The sequence below is a fragment of the Chiloscyllium plagiosum genome, chromosome 7 (assembly GCF_004010195.1).
Source record: "Chiloscyllium plagiosum isolate BGI_BamShark_2017 chromosome 7, ASM401019v2, whole genome shotgun sequence".
Lineage (NCBI taxonomy): Eukaryota > Metazoa > Chordata > Chondrichthyes > Orectolobiformes > Hemiscylliidae > Chiloscyllium > Chiloscyllium plagiosum.
Genome location: NC_057716.1, coordinates 71,709,243 through 71,727,796, shown reverse-complemented (window position 1 = coordinate 71,727,796; position 18,554 = coordinate 71,709,243). Strand labels below are relative to the sequence as shown.

The window sequence follows — 18,554 nt, the reverse complement described above, 5'->3', positions numbered from 1 at the left end:
AAATCTTAATTTATATTATTCCTGAAGGACATATAATGTAGTCTCTCCAGAATGATACCAGTGCTGAAAAGCTAAAATTATGTAGACAGTTTTCATAGACATCTTTTGGTTTCCCATGAGCTTGGAAGGTTGAGAGGTCATTTAATCAACGTAATTAAAACGATACAATGGACTCAATACAAGAAAGAGAAATTACATCCACTGGCAGCAGAATCTTTGGCATGTAATATTAAAATTAGAACCAGATAATTTAAGGGAAGGAAATCAGAATTCATTTGGTCACACACACTGTAGGGAAATCAAGAACTCCTTCTCCTAAAAGGTTATGCATGCTGGGTCAACTGAAAATTTCCCAGACAGAGACCAATGGGTTTTTGTGAAATATGGACATCAAGGAATGTTGATCCAGGATAGGTAAACTGAATCAAGGAGCAGGTCAGACAGAAACGGAATGGTGAAACAGGCTTGAGAAGTTGAATGACATAGTTCCAATGATTTGGTTTATGGTGATACACGATTTGAAGTTGTGTTCTCGCTATACAGCAACATACTTTTGATGCATTAGCTTTGCCAGGCAAAAAAAATGTAATGAAATCTGTAAATCTTATTTCTCTTGTATGAGCTGACATGCGTAAAACATTTTTTACACAATACAATAGAACGAACAAGAAAAATACTTTTTATACATAACTTACCCGAAGTTGAGGACAATATGTTAACAATAGCAACCTGAGTATCAGAAAGCGCCTCCTGATAGGAAAAGTTTGCCAGAAACCACTGAAAAATTAATTGCACAATTGAAGACAAACATACTATTGTGTACAATTTATTTTTGTTACATTAATATTCAACTTGTTCAATAACAAACCTGAGTGAACAGATTTCACAGAATCATAGAATCCCCAGTATGGAAACAGGCCATTTGGCCCAACAAGTCCACACCGACCCTCTGAAGAGTATCACACCCAGACCCATTCTCCAACTCTTTTACTTTATATCTCCCCTGACTAATGCAGCTAACCTACACATCCCTGAACACTTTGGGCAATTTAGCATGGCCAATTCACCTAACCTACACGCTTAGGAACTGTGGCTGGAGCACCCGAAGGAAACCTTTGCAGACATGGGGAGAACGTGCAAACTAGCAGTAACTGTTCACAAAGATATGGGCCAGATATGCATTGTGGGGCGGAAACCCCTTTACAAGATGATCTTGGGCTGTGCACATGGCCAAATTTCAGTCACAGCTACAGAAGCGTGGAGGAAACTTGAAATGTGACATGGAGTGCTTCAAATTGTTTGGTGGTGGGAACATGCCCAGAAAACGGTACTCCCTCCAATTGTGGAAAACGGTGCATGACCGTTTGAAAATTTGACCATATAGTGTCCTAACCGAAACTACATTCACTTTAACTTCTGCCTCAACAACAAACTAAATTACACTGATTATATGTGATTAAGAGCATGTGTTAAACATTTCTGAACATATAACAGTTATAAAATACATTAATTTTCCACATGATTATTTCATATACAATGTTTAATAAGGAAGAATGTATCCGTATGTACTTTCAAATGAGACTAACAAAAATGAGTTAGTACATAAATGCCCCAACAATTTTTAACATAAAGAACAATGAGCAAGAGCAGGCATTCAGATCAGTGGGCCTGTTCAACCCCACTGCTTGGTTCCATAATGCTTCAACATATTAGCAAATAAAAATCTCTCTCTTCTATACATTTATTCAGTGTCATGTCATCCACCACATCCAGGGTAGTGAATTCCACAGATTCATGAGCCTTTGAGAGACGTATCCCTCAATTAAATCTGCCACCCTTTAATTTAAAATTATGACCTCTTGTTCAAGATTGCCCCACAAGGGATAGATCTGCTCTCCGTTTACATTGTCAATCCTCTTTAGCAACTCATATAGATCTATTAGATCTCCTGTCATTCTTCTGAACCCAAGCCAAAATAGGCTGAAAATAGGCTCAATATCTCCTCTTAATACAGCTGCAGTAAGAGAGGACATCTTGAAGGACTCATCCCGTCTGGCTATATGGGTAGAACTTAGAAATAAGAAAAGATGCAGTCACTATAATGGGGTTTTAACATGGGCCTCCCAATAACTAGTGGGAGAGAGAGGAACATATATGTAAATAGATCATGGGAACAGGTAAAACAACAGAGTTGTTGTAGTGGGTAATTTTAAATTTCCCTAATATTGATTGGGACTCCATCAATGCCAATCCCTTAAATCGGTTGGAACTTGTTAGGTCCATCCAGGAGGGCTTCTTGAAACAATATGCAAGTTGTCCAATGAGGGCACAGGCCATACTAGACCACGTATAGGAGAATGAGCCTGGCAAGTGATCAATGTTTCAGTGGGAGATCATTTTGGGAACTGTGATCATAATTCCATAAGCTTTAGATGGTTAAGGAAAAGGATAAGACTGGTCCTCAGATGAAAGTGCTAAACTGAGGGATGGCAAGTTATAGTAGCATTAGGCAGAAACAGGAGAAATTATGGAGGTGGCTGTTTGAGGGTAAATCCATATCTACCTGGGGAGTCTTTTAAAGGCCAGATGATCAGTGCTCAGGAACAGCATGTTCCTGTGAGCATGAACGATAATGATGCCAAGATTGGGGAACACTGGAGAGCAAGAGACATTGAGAGTTCAGTCAAAAAGAAAAAGAAAACAAATGTAAAGATTAGGAAACTGAAATCTGACAAGGCCCTTTAGGCAGAAGAAGAAAGCAGGAAAGAATTTGAACAAGGAATAAGAAAGGGGCCATGAAATGTCCTTGACAAACACGATTAAGGAGAATCCCCATGACATTTTATACATATAAAGGAGCAAGAGGGCAGCTGGGGAAAGAGCAGGTCCATTCAAGGACAAAAGGGGGAAATTTATGCATGGGGCCACAGAAAATGGGCGAGTAGATTAGAATTTTTTAGATTAGATCCCTACAGTGTGGAAACAGGCCCTTCGGCCCAACAAGTCCACACCGATCCTCCGAAGAGTAACCCACCCAGACCCATTTCCCTCTGAGTAATGCACCTAACACTATGGGCAATTTAGCATGGCCAATTTACCTGCCCTGCACATCTTTTGGACTGTGCGAGGAAACTGGAGCACCCGGAGGAAACCCACGTAGACACAGGGAGAATGTGCAAACTCCATACAGACAGTTGCCCAAGGCTGGAATTGAACCTGGCACCGTGGTGCTGCAAGGCAGCAGTGCTAACCACTGAGCCATTGTGCGAGTACTTGATGAGTACTTCATATCATTAGTCACCAAAAACAAGGACACGGATTGTTGGTAAGATTATGGAGAGTTTTGTTCATATTCCAGAGCATGTCAATGTTAAGAAGGTGGTAGTGTTGGATGACTTGAAAAAACATAAAACTCAATAAGTCTCCAGGACCTGATGGGATCTACTCAGAATACTGAGGGAAGCAAAGATGGAGGTTGCTAGGATCTTGACAGAGACCTTTGTATTTTCTTTACCACAGGCAACGTCCACAAGGGTAACAGGGACAACTCAGGAAAGTGTAGGTTGGCGAGCCTCATATCAATCATAGGGAAATTATTGGAGAAGACTCTAAGGGATGGATTTACTTTCATTTGGAAAAAAAATGACTTATTAAGGATGGTCAGCATGGGTTTGTGAGGGCAAGGTCTTGTCTCATAAATTAGAGGGAGTTTTTTTGAGGAATTGATGAAGATGAGTGTTGAGGGTTAGGCAGTGGATGCTGTCTACTTGAACTTTATTGACAAGGCCCTCATGACAGATTGGTCCAGAAGATGGAATCCACAGTGAATTGGAAGATGGGACACACAATAAGCTTGGTCAGAGAAGATAGAGGGTCGTTGTGGAGGAGTATATTCTGCCTGGAGGTCTGTGACCAGCAGTGTTTTGCAAAGTTGTTTGTAATACATATAAATAATTTGGTTGAAACTGTTTGTGTTCTGATTAGTAAGTCTGCAGATGACATGAAATTGCTGCAGTTATGGATAGTGAGAAAGGTTGTCAGAAGGATATAGTTGGGAAGTTGTGAGGAGAATGGCAGACAGAGTTTAATCCAGACAAATGTGAGCTGATGAATTTTGGGAGGTCAAATACAAGATCGATGTCTACAGTAAATGGCAGGACCCTGAGAAGCACTGGTAGACAGAGGGATCTTCGGGTGCAAGTCCATCGCTTCCTGCAAGTGGCAGCACAAGCAGGTAAAGTGGTAAAGAAGGCTCCAAAGTATTTTGAAGTTTCTCTCCATATAGATAATACATAGCCTATTAATCAAAGTGATAACCTCACTCTTATTACAGAACTTCATCTGCCAAACTTTGGCCCATTCAGCTATCCTATCTCTATTCATTCGTAAGTTTCTTATTTCTTTTTTGCAACACACTCAGACCTATTTTAGTGCATCTGCAAATTTGACTATCATACATTCTATCTCTGCATCCAAGTTGCTAGTAAGATTATAAATAGTTGATATCCATGGGGTTAAATGGGCGTGGGCTGTTTCCCTGGAGTGTCGAAGGCTGAGGGGTGACCTCATAGAGGTTTATAAAATCATGAGGGACATGGATAGGATAAATAGACAATATTTTTACCCGTGGGGTGGGGGAGTCCGAAAAGAGAGGGCATAGGTTTAGAGCGAGAGGGGAAAGTGACCTAAGGGGCAACGTTTTCATGCAGAGGGTGGTGAGTGAATGGAATAACCTGCCAAAGGAAGTGGTGGAGGCTGGTACAATTGCAACATCTGGATGGGTATATGGATAGGAAGGGTTTAGAGGTACCTGGGCCAAGTGCTGGCAAATGGGATTAGATTAGGTTGAGATACCTGGTCAGCATGGACGTGTTGGATCAAAAGGTCTGTTTCCATCCTGTAAATCAATATGACTCTATGATCAAATCCTATGTTACCCCACTATTTGCCAACCAGAAAATACCTATTTTTTCTGATTCTACCCAATCCTCCGTTCCAACTAACATATTACCCCAAACCTATACGGCCTTAACTTCTGTATTAAGCTTTTGAGCAGCACCTTATCAAGTGCCTTCTTAAAATCCAGGTGGACGACATCTAAAGGAGCCCCATTATCCAGTTTGCTTGTTACATCTTTGTACAACTCTAGCAAATTAGTCAAACACCATTTACCCTTCATAAAACCATGCTGACTTTGATAAATTGCAGCTTGACTTTCCAAATGTCTCATTACAACTTCATCAATTATAGCTTCCAACAATTTCCCAACAACAGATCTAACTGGTCTGGAGTTTCCTAATTTCTGCCCCCTTCCTCTTTGAATAAGGACATTACGTTAGCATTTTTCCAATCCACTGGAATCTCTTCAGAATTCAGGAAATTTTGCATCCATCATCACTGCTGCCACTTCCTTTAAAACTCTAGGATGTAGGCCATCAGGCCCTGGGACTTGTCTGCCTTTCATCCCAATGGTTTGTTTAGTGTCTTTCCCCCAGTGAGACTGATTTGCCTTTTTAAAAAGTTTCTTGCTTTTCTATACTCACTGCATAAACAATTTCTATTGGAATGGAAAAACAATGGTTTACCCTTCATTTTTAATGTACTGTATTATAACAGGTACTAACCACAAAGCAGAAGAAAAAGCTGATTTTTGCGACTTGTGATACTGTCAATTTGCCAACAGATTTCAGCACTGCTTCGTGATCCTTTGCTGCTGGATACGACATCCGAGAGAGTTTTGCTTCAAATGCATGATGAGCTGGAAGTTGCCGCACCTCCATAATGTTACTGAACCTAACACGTGGTTTTTTTAAAGCTAAAAATGAAGAATAATAATTTTCAATAATATCTTCAGATAAATAAAGTTACATCAGACTAAACAGGAGGTTATAAAACATCTTGGGTAAATATGGTCAGAAAGGTCATACATAATCAAAATTATTACAGTTCTGCAATGATTATATTAGTATAATTAGCTTTCCATTGCTGATCAAAACAAGGAGAAAGGGTCTATCGAGTCTGTGTGTTACTATGATGGCAAGAACTTTCCTTTTTTGGCAAGGTAATTATTAATCACGGCCTTACTCTTTATCTTGTGACAAGTGTGTTGAAATAAAACAACAGTTTCTATTTAAAAATTATCTAATTCCAATTAACAACAGTGATTAAGTTAGCTACATATTCATTTAGCATTTTGAACAGATCTTGAACTAATAGAACATCTATGGACAAATAAATATTGGTTTCTCAATGAAACCTAAATCAAGTTGTTTAGGGGTACCACTAAAAATGTCATGATGACATAAATATATACTTGAAAGAAAGCAGCAACACTGAAGAAAATGTTCAAAACATTAATCACCATCTGATTAAAAACCTAAATATCATTTTCTTTGCCAGGTGGAGACTATGTAGGTGTTGCTACTCTACTAAAAGAACCTTTTTCTATTGAAATTCTGTACCCTTCAGAAAAATGCTACAAAACTTAAAAATTCACAGTAATAAAGATCATCAAAGAGACAAGTTACTGGATTAGTGGTGCTGGAAGAGCACAGCAGTTCTGGCAGCATCCAAGGAGCAGCGAAGCATAGAGTACAATGGGTGAGTGGGGGAGGGGATGAAGGTGATAGGTCAGGGAGGAGAGGGTGGAGTGGATAGGTGGAAAAGGAGATAGGCAGGTCGGACAAGTCCTCATAAGTCATGGGGACAGTGCTGAGCTGGAAGTTTGGAACTAGGGGGAGGCAAGTTAACTCATTGACTCCATATCTGTTTCTGTCTGACAACTCTATGTTGTCTGAATACAAAGGTTATCATTATGGATCCTTTTGCCAAATTTTTTAAAAAATCACCCAGCACAAGGTTTTGAAAACCTTTTGTCAAAAGGCGTGGTGTTATTTTAAACAGAACACTCAAGACTAACTGGCCCAAGCGCATATGATGTAGACTGTTTCTAACGTATTAGCAATATAAGAAGCTCCATGTAGAAAATAAAGTGCTTTCGTATGATAACAATGTAATTTTTAGATGGTGTTGTTATTTCCAGATGTTAATAAGTTGCAAAGCCAAAATATTTAGCCTGCTTGTTGGTAACATGCAACACTGTAACTTCATTCTATTAAGTAACCTCGTCAGCAAAGAGGTCAAGGTTATTAGAGGTCTTGCTCAATATTACAAAAGATTTGAAAAATTGTGGCAGGCTCTTAGATCTCAAAATTTAGATTATCAAGATCCATGGACAATATACACAATAGATAGCTCAGCAATGCAACACCCTTCTGGATTTTGTTCTGCTTACAGCAATGAGGAGAGCACTAAACCAAAATGCTACCATCTCAGCAGCTCAAGACCAATTGTGGTTTTATCAATACCCTTTTGGCAAAACCATCTCTGGGAGCACGAATGTAGCTGCTGACAATTTGTGCAAAGCACAATTTAAGAATAATTTTTAACATTCCATCATCTGAAGATTGTACTAGAGTGTGTTAATTCACTGGACACAGGCATAACATCTTTAAAGTCATAAAATGTTCAAAGACATTTCATAGGAGGGGAATCAAACAAACATTGACACTTTAATTAAAGATGGACATATTAAAATTGGTGACATAAAACATAGTGAAATGGGAGATTTTAAGGAGGATTGTGTAAAGGTTCAGGGAAACAATTTCTGATATTAAGAGTCTAAGTGTTTGAATATACAGCCTCTAATATAAGGTAAAACAAGAGGGGGAGGTGTGCAAGAAGCTAGGATTAGAGAAACTGAATTTCTGGATGCTTGCAAGCTAACAGTATGTTATAGAAATAGGGAGGGCAAGACAAAGGGTCAAGGAGGAAGATGAGAATTTTTGAACTGGTAGACTGTGATTCGATGCATGTCAGAGTTTACTGGAGTGCTGTGTAAACAGGACTGTGAAAAACCTTTAGCAAGATAATAATTTTAGAGAGTGCGCAGAGGAGATGTATCAGGGTGCTGCCTGAATTGGACGGCTTGTCTTATAAACAGAGGTTGAGTGAGTTTGGGCTTTTCACACTGGAGAGAAGAAGGAAGAGAAGGGACTTGATAGAGGTGTACAAGGTAATAAGAGACATAGATAGAGTAGATAGCCAGAGACTTCTCCCCAGGACAGAAATAGCTGTCACGCGGGGTATCATTTTAAGGTGATTGGAGGAAAGTCAAAGGTAGGTTCTTTATGCAGATTAGATTCCCGACAGTGTGAAAACAGACCCTTCGGCCCAACAAGTCTGCACCAACCCTCCGAAGAGTAATCCACCCAGACACATTTCCCTCTGACTAATGCACCTAACACTATGGGCAATTTAGCATGGCCAATTCACCTGACCTGCATATCTAACGGTGGTGGGTGCACGAAATGCACTGCCAGCGGTGGTGGTAGAGTCAGAGACATTGGGGACATTTAAGCGACTGCTGGACAAGCACATGGTTGGCAGTAAATTGAGGAGTGTGTAGGTTAGGTTGATCTTAGATCAAGCTAAATGCTCGGTACAACATTGTGGGCCGAAGAGCCTGTGCTGTACTGTACTGTTCTATGTAATCTAGTTCTTATATTGGCCTGAATTTCATAATATAAATGAGGTACTTCAAGTTAAAACCTACCTGTGTTGTTGTCATTACTATTTTTTTCATTGGCTGAATCATGAAATTTTACTGGGATATATAGTGGTTCACTCTGCAAAATACATTAGAAATTAATTTCTCGTGACAGGATAAGCAATATAACAATAAACAATAGTTTTACAAATGGATCCGCAGACATTATTTTAAAGCAAAATAATGCAGATGAGATAAAAACAGAAATACTATAAATATCCAGAACATTTGGCAGCATCTATGGATAGTGGCTAGAGAAACGGCCAATGGCATTTCATAAAATTAATAGGTTATTCTTTCATCAGTGATGAGCTTTTTAAACAAAAATTGTTGCACTGTATCTAATTCTTTTCATTTTAAGAATTGGGAATAGAGTTTTTACTTTGTGTATCATCAGTACTCTGGGTAAAAGTTCTATTAGTTCTAAGAAATGAAGGTTCATGTATTGCCTCAAAATACATGAACCTTCCCTTGCTTAACCACAAGGTAAAAATCTCCCACAAGCCAGTGCAATCAGGTAATGTCGTAGGATGTAATATTGTTTTACTTTTCGCACTGGTGAAGTCAAGTGGGTCAAGGCAGCAGCTCACCAGCACATTCTCAAGGACAATACATGCCAGCCCAGCCAGTAATGCTCACACCCAATGAGGAAATACTAAAAGAAAATCACTGAATGTTTGGCCTATGTCAGACAGTAAATGACCAGGCTCAAAATTGGGATATACAAAATATATAAAGAATTGTGTACAAATGCTCCTGCTAACAAACAAAGAAAATGACCAAACTCTCATTTGAATTAAAATGTTGACACATGAATTGTCATTATAAATGCAAGGTCATTTATAACACTGATTGCTTACCAAAGAATCATTTATACTATTGTCTGTAGTACAAGTTGCAAGGTAGTTTTCAGCATCTGCAAACTTAAAATATTGAAAAATTTAATAAGGAGGCACCAAGAAACAATATTGTTAAAAGTATCTCTGCTAATATGGATACAAAGAAAAAAGTCACACCTTCCTGTATAAGCATAATTCAGACAGGACACCTACTGGAAGGTACAAATTACGCAACCTTAGACATTTAAACAAAATAAGTTTGAAGCAGAGGACACACAAAATATATAATACCATAATGCAAGTAAATTAATATTTAGAGCTCTGCAAACAAAGTCAGTTACACTTTATTTTTCCCATACTTAGGAGGACTACTTACCAATGCACCATGTCTTCCATTGGTACACTGTTCCCGCCAGGGCTTCCAAACAAGGAATCCGATGAGGTAAAGCACAAACATTGATGTTTTGGCAAACGTACTAAAGAAGGGTTTCTCATACCTTTTAAATATATACTGGAATGAAGAAAATAATCAAAACTTACTAATGCAGGAAGTAATACAAGTAATGCAAGCAGCAACAAAAATCAGACCTTTTTCAAGCCAGTATTCATGGATGCTGCCAAAGGTGCTGGGTGTTTATTGCATTTCGGTTTTCACTTCATCCGCAGTAGTTGCTTTAAAATAATGTCCGCAGATCATTTGTAAAACTATCATTATTGTATACTGTCATATAGCTTATTTTGTCATCAGAGTTGAATTTTTAATTTATTTTGCACAGTGAAGCACTGCACATTCCAGAAAAATCTCATGATTCAGCCAATGAAAAAGAAAATGACAACAACATGGGTGGGTTTTGATTGGAGATCACTTCAACCATTTTATTTGTCGCCCAAACCCTTGATCCCTCCACCTCTCCCAATAGCACACTATATAAAAACGTGGAATGTTTAAAGCAACAAAATACATCAAGCACACTCAATAATCTATAAACACTTTTATCCCATTTCATTTCAAAGATCGCAATACAATATGGCAATCAAATAGCATATTACAAATGATCACATGGTGATCTGCTTATTGTGACATAGCAATAATTCTAAGCTAAACTTTTATACTATTATAGCACGAATACAAAATCAGTTATCCTCCTTAAATTGATGACTTAAAGCATATTTGTAGTGGAAAAAGTGGCTCTGAGACTAAGACAATGAGTGTGAAACATGGGGAGAATACATAATTGCTTCACTTCTGCAGCACACAGTCAAGATTCTCTTTGATTTGCTATGACAATATAAGCTTTCTATTTAATGGTTTCACATCACATGGTGGCAAAAAATGAAGAAAAAGCGAGAAATTCCAAATTTCCCCAATGCTTTGATAGTGAATGGAAAATAATATATGGATATTATAGAACCGTTTTAAAATTATAAAAAGTCTTAATACCTGTTTTTCAATACATGGTTACATAAATTCAAGATGGCCACTAATAAATCAAAACTATTTCTGAAGAACTTCTCTGCATGGAGCCATTAGATTATGGAAGGCACAGCCATAAGAAATGATTGTAGAAAATGTACCTCGTTGTCATTCAGGGAGCTCTGAGTCTAGCTGCCCTACCTTTCCCCTTTTAGGGACTCGACTTCAACTCCTGGTGATGGGTTTCTCCTGACATTCTTTGATATAAGGTACATTGTCAACTCAAGTAAATTGGTCCTCCCACCAATTAAGTTGTTAACTCTGGAGTGCTCCTTGTCCTGCTCACAAACTAATCTAAATTGTATGAATCTAAAATCACTGTTTGTAAGAGTTCCTGCTCCTGGTACTTCACCCAACCCACTCCCAAAACAGGTTCAGCAATGCCTCCTACCTACTGTGCTATGTTTCTTCTATGCCTCTGACACTTCTTGCCTTCCAGTCAATATTAGGATAATAGCTTATTTTACTTTAATTTTATTTGAAACTAAGTATCCAAAATTGTGAAATTGTTTATCTGACAAAATTAACATAGTAAATTAATATGCAAAAATTATTTAAGTGTTAATCCAACAGCAGTGCATCAATATTGCTTAGTTGCAATACTGAATATCTGCAGGTATTTTAATTTCCAGTTTCCTGGCATTAACCAAATTCTTTTTAACATGGTCATTTAACTCTATATCTCCATCCTCTTTCAATAGGGTCTGAGGGCTCTCTATTTGATCCTTGAACAGAAGTCCCACAGTACATTCCCAAAAACTCATTGAACTCTAGTCATTTCATCAAAAAGAGCAGTTGCAGGAACCCATATGAGTTTTGGCCAGGACTGCTTTTTGTGGCTCGTGTAGATAGGATTTTGTTCCAATTGTACCAAGGTTTACTCCCTCACTTCTTTTTGTCCGATATGTTTGAGTGTATTAGTACTGTTTACTGCTCTTACTGAGTTGGAACATTTCATCATTTACATTTTGAATTGCGAACTTTTTATCCACCTACACATGCGACCACCTCTGATCCTTCCCCTCCTCAGCTTCTCCACTTCCACTGCTTGGAATAAATCCACTGACTCATATAGTTGCTTTAACTACACATCCTTGTGCCCTTATTGTAAAAAGACTTTATTCCATTCTCCCAGTACTTTTTATAAACTCCATTGCGCCTGTTCTGATGATGCTACATACTATGTCAGCACTTCTGATACACTTTGCTGTCTCCTCAACTGAGGACTCCTCTAACAATGGTTGACAAGACTGTATCCATTCATTTCCTGCACTTCTCCACAGGAGGGTTCCCCTTACCCTTAGTTTGAACACTACCAGCCTCCTCATGTAAAGCATAATCTTCTCTACCTCCAGCCTAATTCCACTGCCAAGCACATCTTCCCCTCGTCTATCATTCCGTGGGGACAGTTCTTCTGTGACATCTGGTCTACTCTTTCATTAGTCAATCCTTTTCTGTCTGCACCTTCCCATCCAAGTGCAGGAGACATTATACCTGTCCTTTTTCCTACCCCTGCCTCACGGTCCAAGAACCCAAATGCTGGTTCCAATTTCTTTCAATATTGTAAACTATCTTCATTGCTCATGAAGTGATATTCGCTTGGGTGCTGCTTTGTAGAACACTCCCTTCAGCTTGTGGGCATGATCCCAAGCTTCCTGTTGCTTGTCATTTTTTCCATTCTGCACTAGCTCAAAGAACAGAACCTCATCTTCTGATGAGTCATTTTACAGCCTTCTGGACTTAAACTTGCATTCAATAATTTCAGATCATAGTTTCTGACAACTCACTTGTTTCTTCCTTTCAGTTAGCCCCTATTGTTAATGATACTTTATTTTCCACTTTCCCAATCAGACGGAAGTATATCCGTCTGGATCAGCTTTTGTTTCTTGTTCCATTAGCATCAACTTCTGTCTGGCATTTGCATCTGATCTCACCTGTCTTCCTCCCTAAAATTTCCTTTTGTGATGAGGATTCATCTGTAGATAGTTTTTACAATTTATATTCGGGACTATATGCAGATTTCTTTATTTAAATCAACCTGTTCAGATATGTTACGACATCTCCAGGCAGGTGGGTCTGGCTCAGAAATTAGGGACATTATTACTAAGCCACGAGGCCCTTCCAAGTTCAAACTTACCAAAAGATAAACCAATTATACTTACTACCCATTCAGTGAACAGGAAATGTGTGCCTTAACAAATCATATACTCTTACGGTACAGTGGTTAGCACTGCTGCCTCACAGCGCCAGAGCCCGGGTTTAATTCCTGCCTCAGGCAACTGTCTGTGTGGAGTTTGCACATTTCTCCCTGTGTCTTTGTGGGTTTACGCCGGCTGCTCTGATTTCCTCCCACAGTCCAACAACGTGCAGGTTAGGTGTATTGGCCATACTAAACTGCCCATAGTGTTAGGTGAAGGGGTAAACGTAGGGGAATGAGTCTGGGTGGGTTGCTTTTCAGAGGGTCGGTGTGGACTTGTTGGGCCAAGTAATCTAATCTAATTTAGTCTATAGGGAAGTATGGTAATGAACAGTAATCGTGGTTGTAAAAAAAAAATTCTACAAATGATAGTCAATAAAATTTCAATATGGTGGAATGAGTTTCTGAAAGAACTTTGTGGTTTGCTCAGGGCAACAGTTGTGTCCATGTACCTTTTCCAACAAGCCTACTATAAAATAATGAAATTAAGAAAACAAAGCTTCTGTGACATCCGGTCCACTCCTTTATCAGTCAATCCTTTTCTATCTGCACCTTCCCATCCAAGTGTCGGAAGCATTATACCTGTCCTTTTACCTACTCCTACCTCACTGTCCAAGAACCCAAATGCTGTTTCCAATTTCTTTCAATATTGTAAACTATCTTCATTGCTCATGAAGTGATATTCGTTTGGGTGCTTGTTTTGTACAACACCTCTCTTCAGCTTGTCGGCATGATCCCTAGCTTCCAGTTGCTTGTCTTTTTTTTTATTCTGTACTAGCTCAAAGAATAAAATAAGATAGGACAACAATACTCACTGAGGTAAGTTCAGATGATACAACCCAGATAATATCGACAACCAATAGAACAATAATTCCAAGGATCATACGTCGTCTCTGGGGCGAACTGCTCTGTGAGCTCATTCGATTCATGATAAACAACCAAACCATTTGTAATCTATTGAAAATAAACCATATTACCAAACATAAATACCAAATATTTAATTTTTCTGACATGTATTGAACTCCCTAATTTCATTTCTGTTCACTCTTCTTCTGTGGAATTTTGTCTCAGTTCAGTCCATCCCTTTTTCTCTGCTAAGACCTAATTGCATATTTAATTAATTCAAGGGTTGTAGGCATCGCTCGCAGAGCAAACATTTACTCTGCATCCCTAACTGTCCTCAAAAACGTAGTGGTGAGTTGCCTTCTTGAACTGCTATAGTCCATTTGATGTAGCTCCAGCCATAATTCTGTTAGGAAGTTCCAGGATTTTGATCCAGCAACAAGTGATAGAATGCCAATAGGTTTTCAAGTCACAACGGTGTGTGGGGTGCCCCATGTATCTACTGTTTTTTTTCTTTCTGGATAGTATCGGTCATGTATTTAGAAGGCACAGTATAAGGAGTCTTGGTAAATATCTGCATCTTGAAAATGGAACATACTGTTGCTACTATACATTGCTAGTGGGGGGAGTGAATAATTGTGGACCTGATGCGATCAAGGATGTTACTGCTGGGTGATATTAGGCTTCCTGAGTGTTGTTGGAGTTACACTCATCCAGGCAAGCGAGGAGTATTCCATCACACACTCCTGACTAGAATCTTGCCGATGACACAAATTTTGGGGAGTCAGATGGTGAGTTACTCACTGCAGGATTCCTAGACTTTTCCAATAATCAGGACCTCTGTCATGCATTAAATTCTCTCTTACCTCTGTTATTATCCTGCCATGTTTTGCAATTTTAGATTCTGGACCACCAAGCAATTAACTATCAAAACAGTGAGCATAATCTGATCAAGCTTGATTCAGTGCTTAAATGGAGAACTCTGAAACAGCTTCTAATATTCTAAATTTAACCAAGTCTGACTTTCATGGGATGAGGCTGGGCCCGCTCAAAGTGAAATGGGTAAGTCTGTTATTGCATAGGATGACAAAAGACTGCTGTTGATAAAGAATTTAATGTGATCCAGAACTATTTTATAACCATAAAGGTAAGAGTTTACCTTACAAATTAAATTTGAAGTGTCCTCACATTTGTGAGGAGGGGTTCTGCCACTCAGGGGTTCAAATTTGAAGGTGAAAGTCAGTAAATTAATCCAGTGCAGGTAGTCTGAGATAGCAATATAGGTCATGTTTTAAACAGAGATATTAATATTTCAAAAACAGTTAAGTAGACAAAATAACTTACCTAAAAATTAAAAATAAAGACAAGGTGGCCACAGATCAGCCAGGTTGAGAAATTTGAAGGGGTATGTTCTTGACAAAAGAACATAATCACGATAGCTGAATTTGACATAGCAAATCTGAATGGAATTGTTGACGACAAGATATATTCTCACACAAGGATGATCAAAATTCAGAAGAGAAAATATGCCTTTTGGAGTAAGAAGTACATATTTATGTAAGCATACAAAAATATAGATAGCTGGAGTATTTTAAATTTGTAAAACAGAATAAACTTATAGCAAACCTGTAAAATTTTAAAAATTTGTATTTTATATCTAGGATACATCCCTGAAGTCTCCTAACTTTAAAGCATCTGTCACACTTTCATGAGTTCAGATAATAGCTATCTTTAAAACTAACTGTGACCATTTGATCAAATGTCCATTGACTAAATCAAAATAATCAATAAACATTATTCATTTACAACTATAAATCAAAAGCAAACTCAAAATCAACCACTTATCTGAAAACATTCATAAAATTCATTCTATGAAGACAAAATATCTGAAAATACCATTAGATGTCATAAACAAATAAGATTCCACAAATGGGTAATGTTGGTAAGTGAGGAAGAGGAATGTATCTAGATAGTTACCTCAACAGTGTGCATCAAAATTAAACAGAAGTATCCCCATAATCAAAATATCTATAATATAAAATGTCCTCAGAATGATTTTTAATAAAACAAAAACAGAAATTGCTGGAAAAAAAATCAGCAGATCTGGCAGCATCTGTTGACGGAAAGCAGAAACAACATTTCAGGTCCAGAACCTTTGGATCTACTGACCCTTATCCATTCTGAAGAAGGGTCACTGGACCAAAAGGTTAACTCTACTTTCTCTCCACACAGATACTGCCAGACCTGCTGAGGTTTTCTCAGCAAGTTTGTTTTTATTTCTGATTTCTAGCATCCATAGTTCTTTGTTTGTTGGCTATGAATTTAACAAATATGGTTGAATATATATGGGGAGTAAAATTGTAATCTTTGTACAAAATGCTTTGCTATTAAATGAGAAGTGAATCACAGACTGGAAACTTGAATCAAGGATGTTTGAGTATAGAAGGGGAGACCATCCAGAACCAAAGGAAACAATCGCAGAGTAAAGGACAAATCATTTAGAATTGAGATGCAGAGGAAGTTATTCACTCAGAAGGTACTGTATCTTTGAAATTCAATGACATAGAAGGCTGTGAAAGATTACCATTGTGTATATTCAAGAGAGAGATCAACAGACCTCTAGATGTCAATTATATCAAAGGAGGTTGGAGTAGTATGGGAAAATGGCACAGAGGTAAATGATTCGCCATAACCTAGTTAAACAATGGAACAGGTTCAAGTGGCTAAATGACGTACTTCTATTTTGATGTTCTTATATTCTTCATGAAAACTTTCAAAATCTAAGCAGAATGCCCATTTCATTTCAAAACATCTCTCTCAGCACTGTGGAAGCAGAGATTCTTATACTTAATGAGTAAGATAGATTTCTGTTCAGTGGACACATATGTAATAAACATCTCGTGGTCTCTAAGTACCCAATTTTATTTCATCATAATGCTAAAATTTCACTCCTTAAAATCAGAGGAGATTCCAATGTAACATCTTTAATTGCCTTTCATTTTGGTAATGGAGTACAATTCAAATAAAACCATGAACGGGAAAATTGTCAAAACAACTTTGAAATAGAATACAGGTCATCCTGCTATAATGCATATTTCGTTAACACAAAATTGCTGTAACATGATTGATAAGCTGGGGACACTGTCTCTAAAGTGCAAACTTTTAAAATGTGTTTTGGCTATAACATGATTACATCGGCAGCACTTTAAGTGCTGTTTCTACAGTGCGATTTTTCTACAATGCAGAGTTGTGCAAGAATGCAACCATTGTGCTATAAAAAAACTACCTGTATTTGAAGGGTTATTGGGAAAGATCAAGGTAGAAAGAGCATCATTCTATCGACAAGCCAACACAGGAAAATGAGCCACACAGTCTTCTTCTGTGCTGTAGTGTCTAATAATTCTACCTTTCTGTCCTAAAGGAATACACCTTGAAGGATTTCACAGCACGCAGTCCTGAGTTCCTCAAGTTTTTGTATAGGGATTTTGTAGAGGGATGTCATGATCCCGTGACATCATGCTTAACATATGGAAACCAACTTTCATAATTATGGCTAATGTAGCTCTCCTCCACATTGGGGAGACAGGATGCCAACTTGCAGAGCTGTTCAGGGAACATCTCTGGTCCTCATGCACCAAACAATCCCACTGTCCTGTGGCCAAACACATCAACTCCCCCAAGGACATGCAAATCCTGGGACTCCTCCAGTGCCAATTCAAAGCCACCTGCCTACTGGAGGAAGAATTCTCGGCATTTATATATCTGTTAAGTGCATTGGTTTAAGGACAGGATGAGTCAACTGCTAAATAGCACAACTCTAGCAGCAAACTAGCCATGAACATATTCAAAGGAAATGTGCCCATAATTTAGAATCATTGGATCTTTAGAATACATTTGTTGCAGCAAAATTTAAATAAAATTGGTAATTACTCAAATTATTCAGGATTTTAAAAAATCTTTTGTGAAAAGGTAGACATGATAGTGAAGGTGGTGCTTGGCAAATCTGCCTTCATTGGTCATAACAATAAATGACGGAGTTGGGATGTCATGTTGCGGCTGTACAGGATATTGGTGAAGTCACCTTCGGAATACTGCATGCAATTCTGGTCGGCCTTCTATAGGAAGGATGTTGGCAAACTTGAGAGGATGCAAAGATTTATTAGGATGCTGCCGGGACTGGAGGGTTTGAGCAATAGGAAGAGGCTGAGTAGACTGGGACTTTTTTCCCTGGAGGTTAGGAGACTGAGGGGTGACTTTATAGAGAGAGGTTCATAAAATTATGAAAGGCATGGATAGGGTGAATAGTGAAGGTCTTTTCCCTAGGGATGTTGGGGGGGTGGAGTGTCTAAAAGAGGCCAAAGGTTTAAGGTGAGAGGGGAAAGATGTAAAAAGGACTGCAGGGGTAACTTTTTCATGCAGACACTGATCCGTGATGGAATGAGCTGCCAGAAGTGATGGAGGCTGGTACAATTACATTTAAAAGGTACCCGAATGGGTATATGCATAGGAAGGGTTTCGAGGGATACAGATCAAATGCTTGCAAATGGAACTAGGTCAGATTGGGATGGTTGGTCTTTGTGGATAAGTTGTGCC

At 38.5% G+C, this 18,554-nt stretch overlaps 1 protein-coding gene across 8 annotated transcripts in view; it reads right to left on the bottom strand.

The window, feature by feature from the left end:
* The window catches only part of LOC122551689 (solute carrier family 35 member F5-like), a 107,678-nt gene that overhangs the window by 81,577 nt on the left and 7,547 nt on the right, over positions 1-18,554 (bottom strand). For 6 of the 8 annotated variants that reach the window (XM_043694011.1, XM_043694016.1, XM_043694018.1 and 3 more), the window contains 6 exons: positions 13,934-14,072; positions 9,824-9,958; positions 9,469-9,531; positions 8,615-8,687; positions 5,625-5,815; positions 696-777 (listed from right to left, as the gene is read on the bottom strand). In XM_043694011.1, the coding sequence (XP_043549946.1) occupies positions 696-777; positions 5,625-5,815; positions 8,615-8,687; positions 9,469-9,531; positions 9,824-9,958; positions 13,934-14,072 (683 nt within the window). Of the gene's footprint in view, positions 1-695; positions 778-5,624; positions 5,816-8,614; positions 8,688-9,468; positions 9,532-9,823; positions 9,959-13,933; positions 14,073-15,305; positions 15,492-18,554 lie in introns of all 8 variants that reach the window. The other 2 variants (XM_043694014.1, XM_043694015.1) reach the window with 1 other exon arrangement.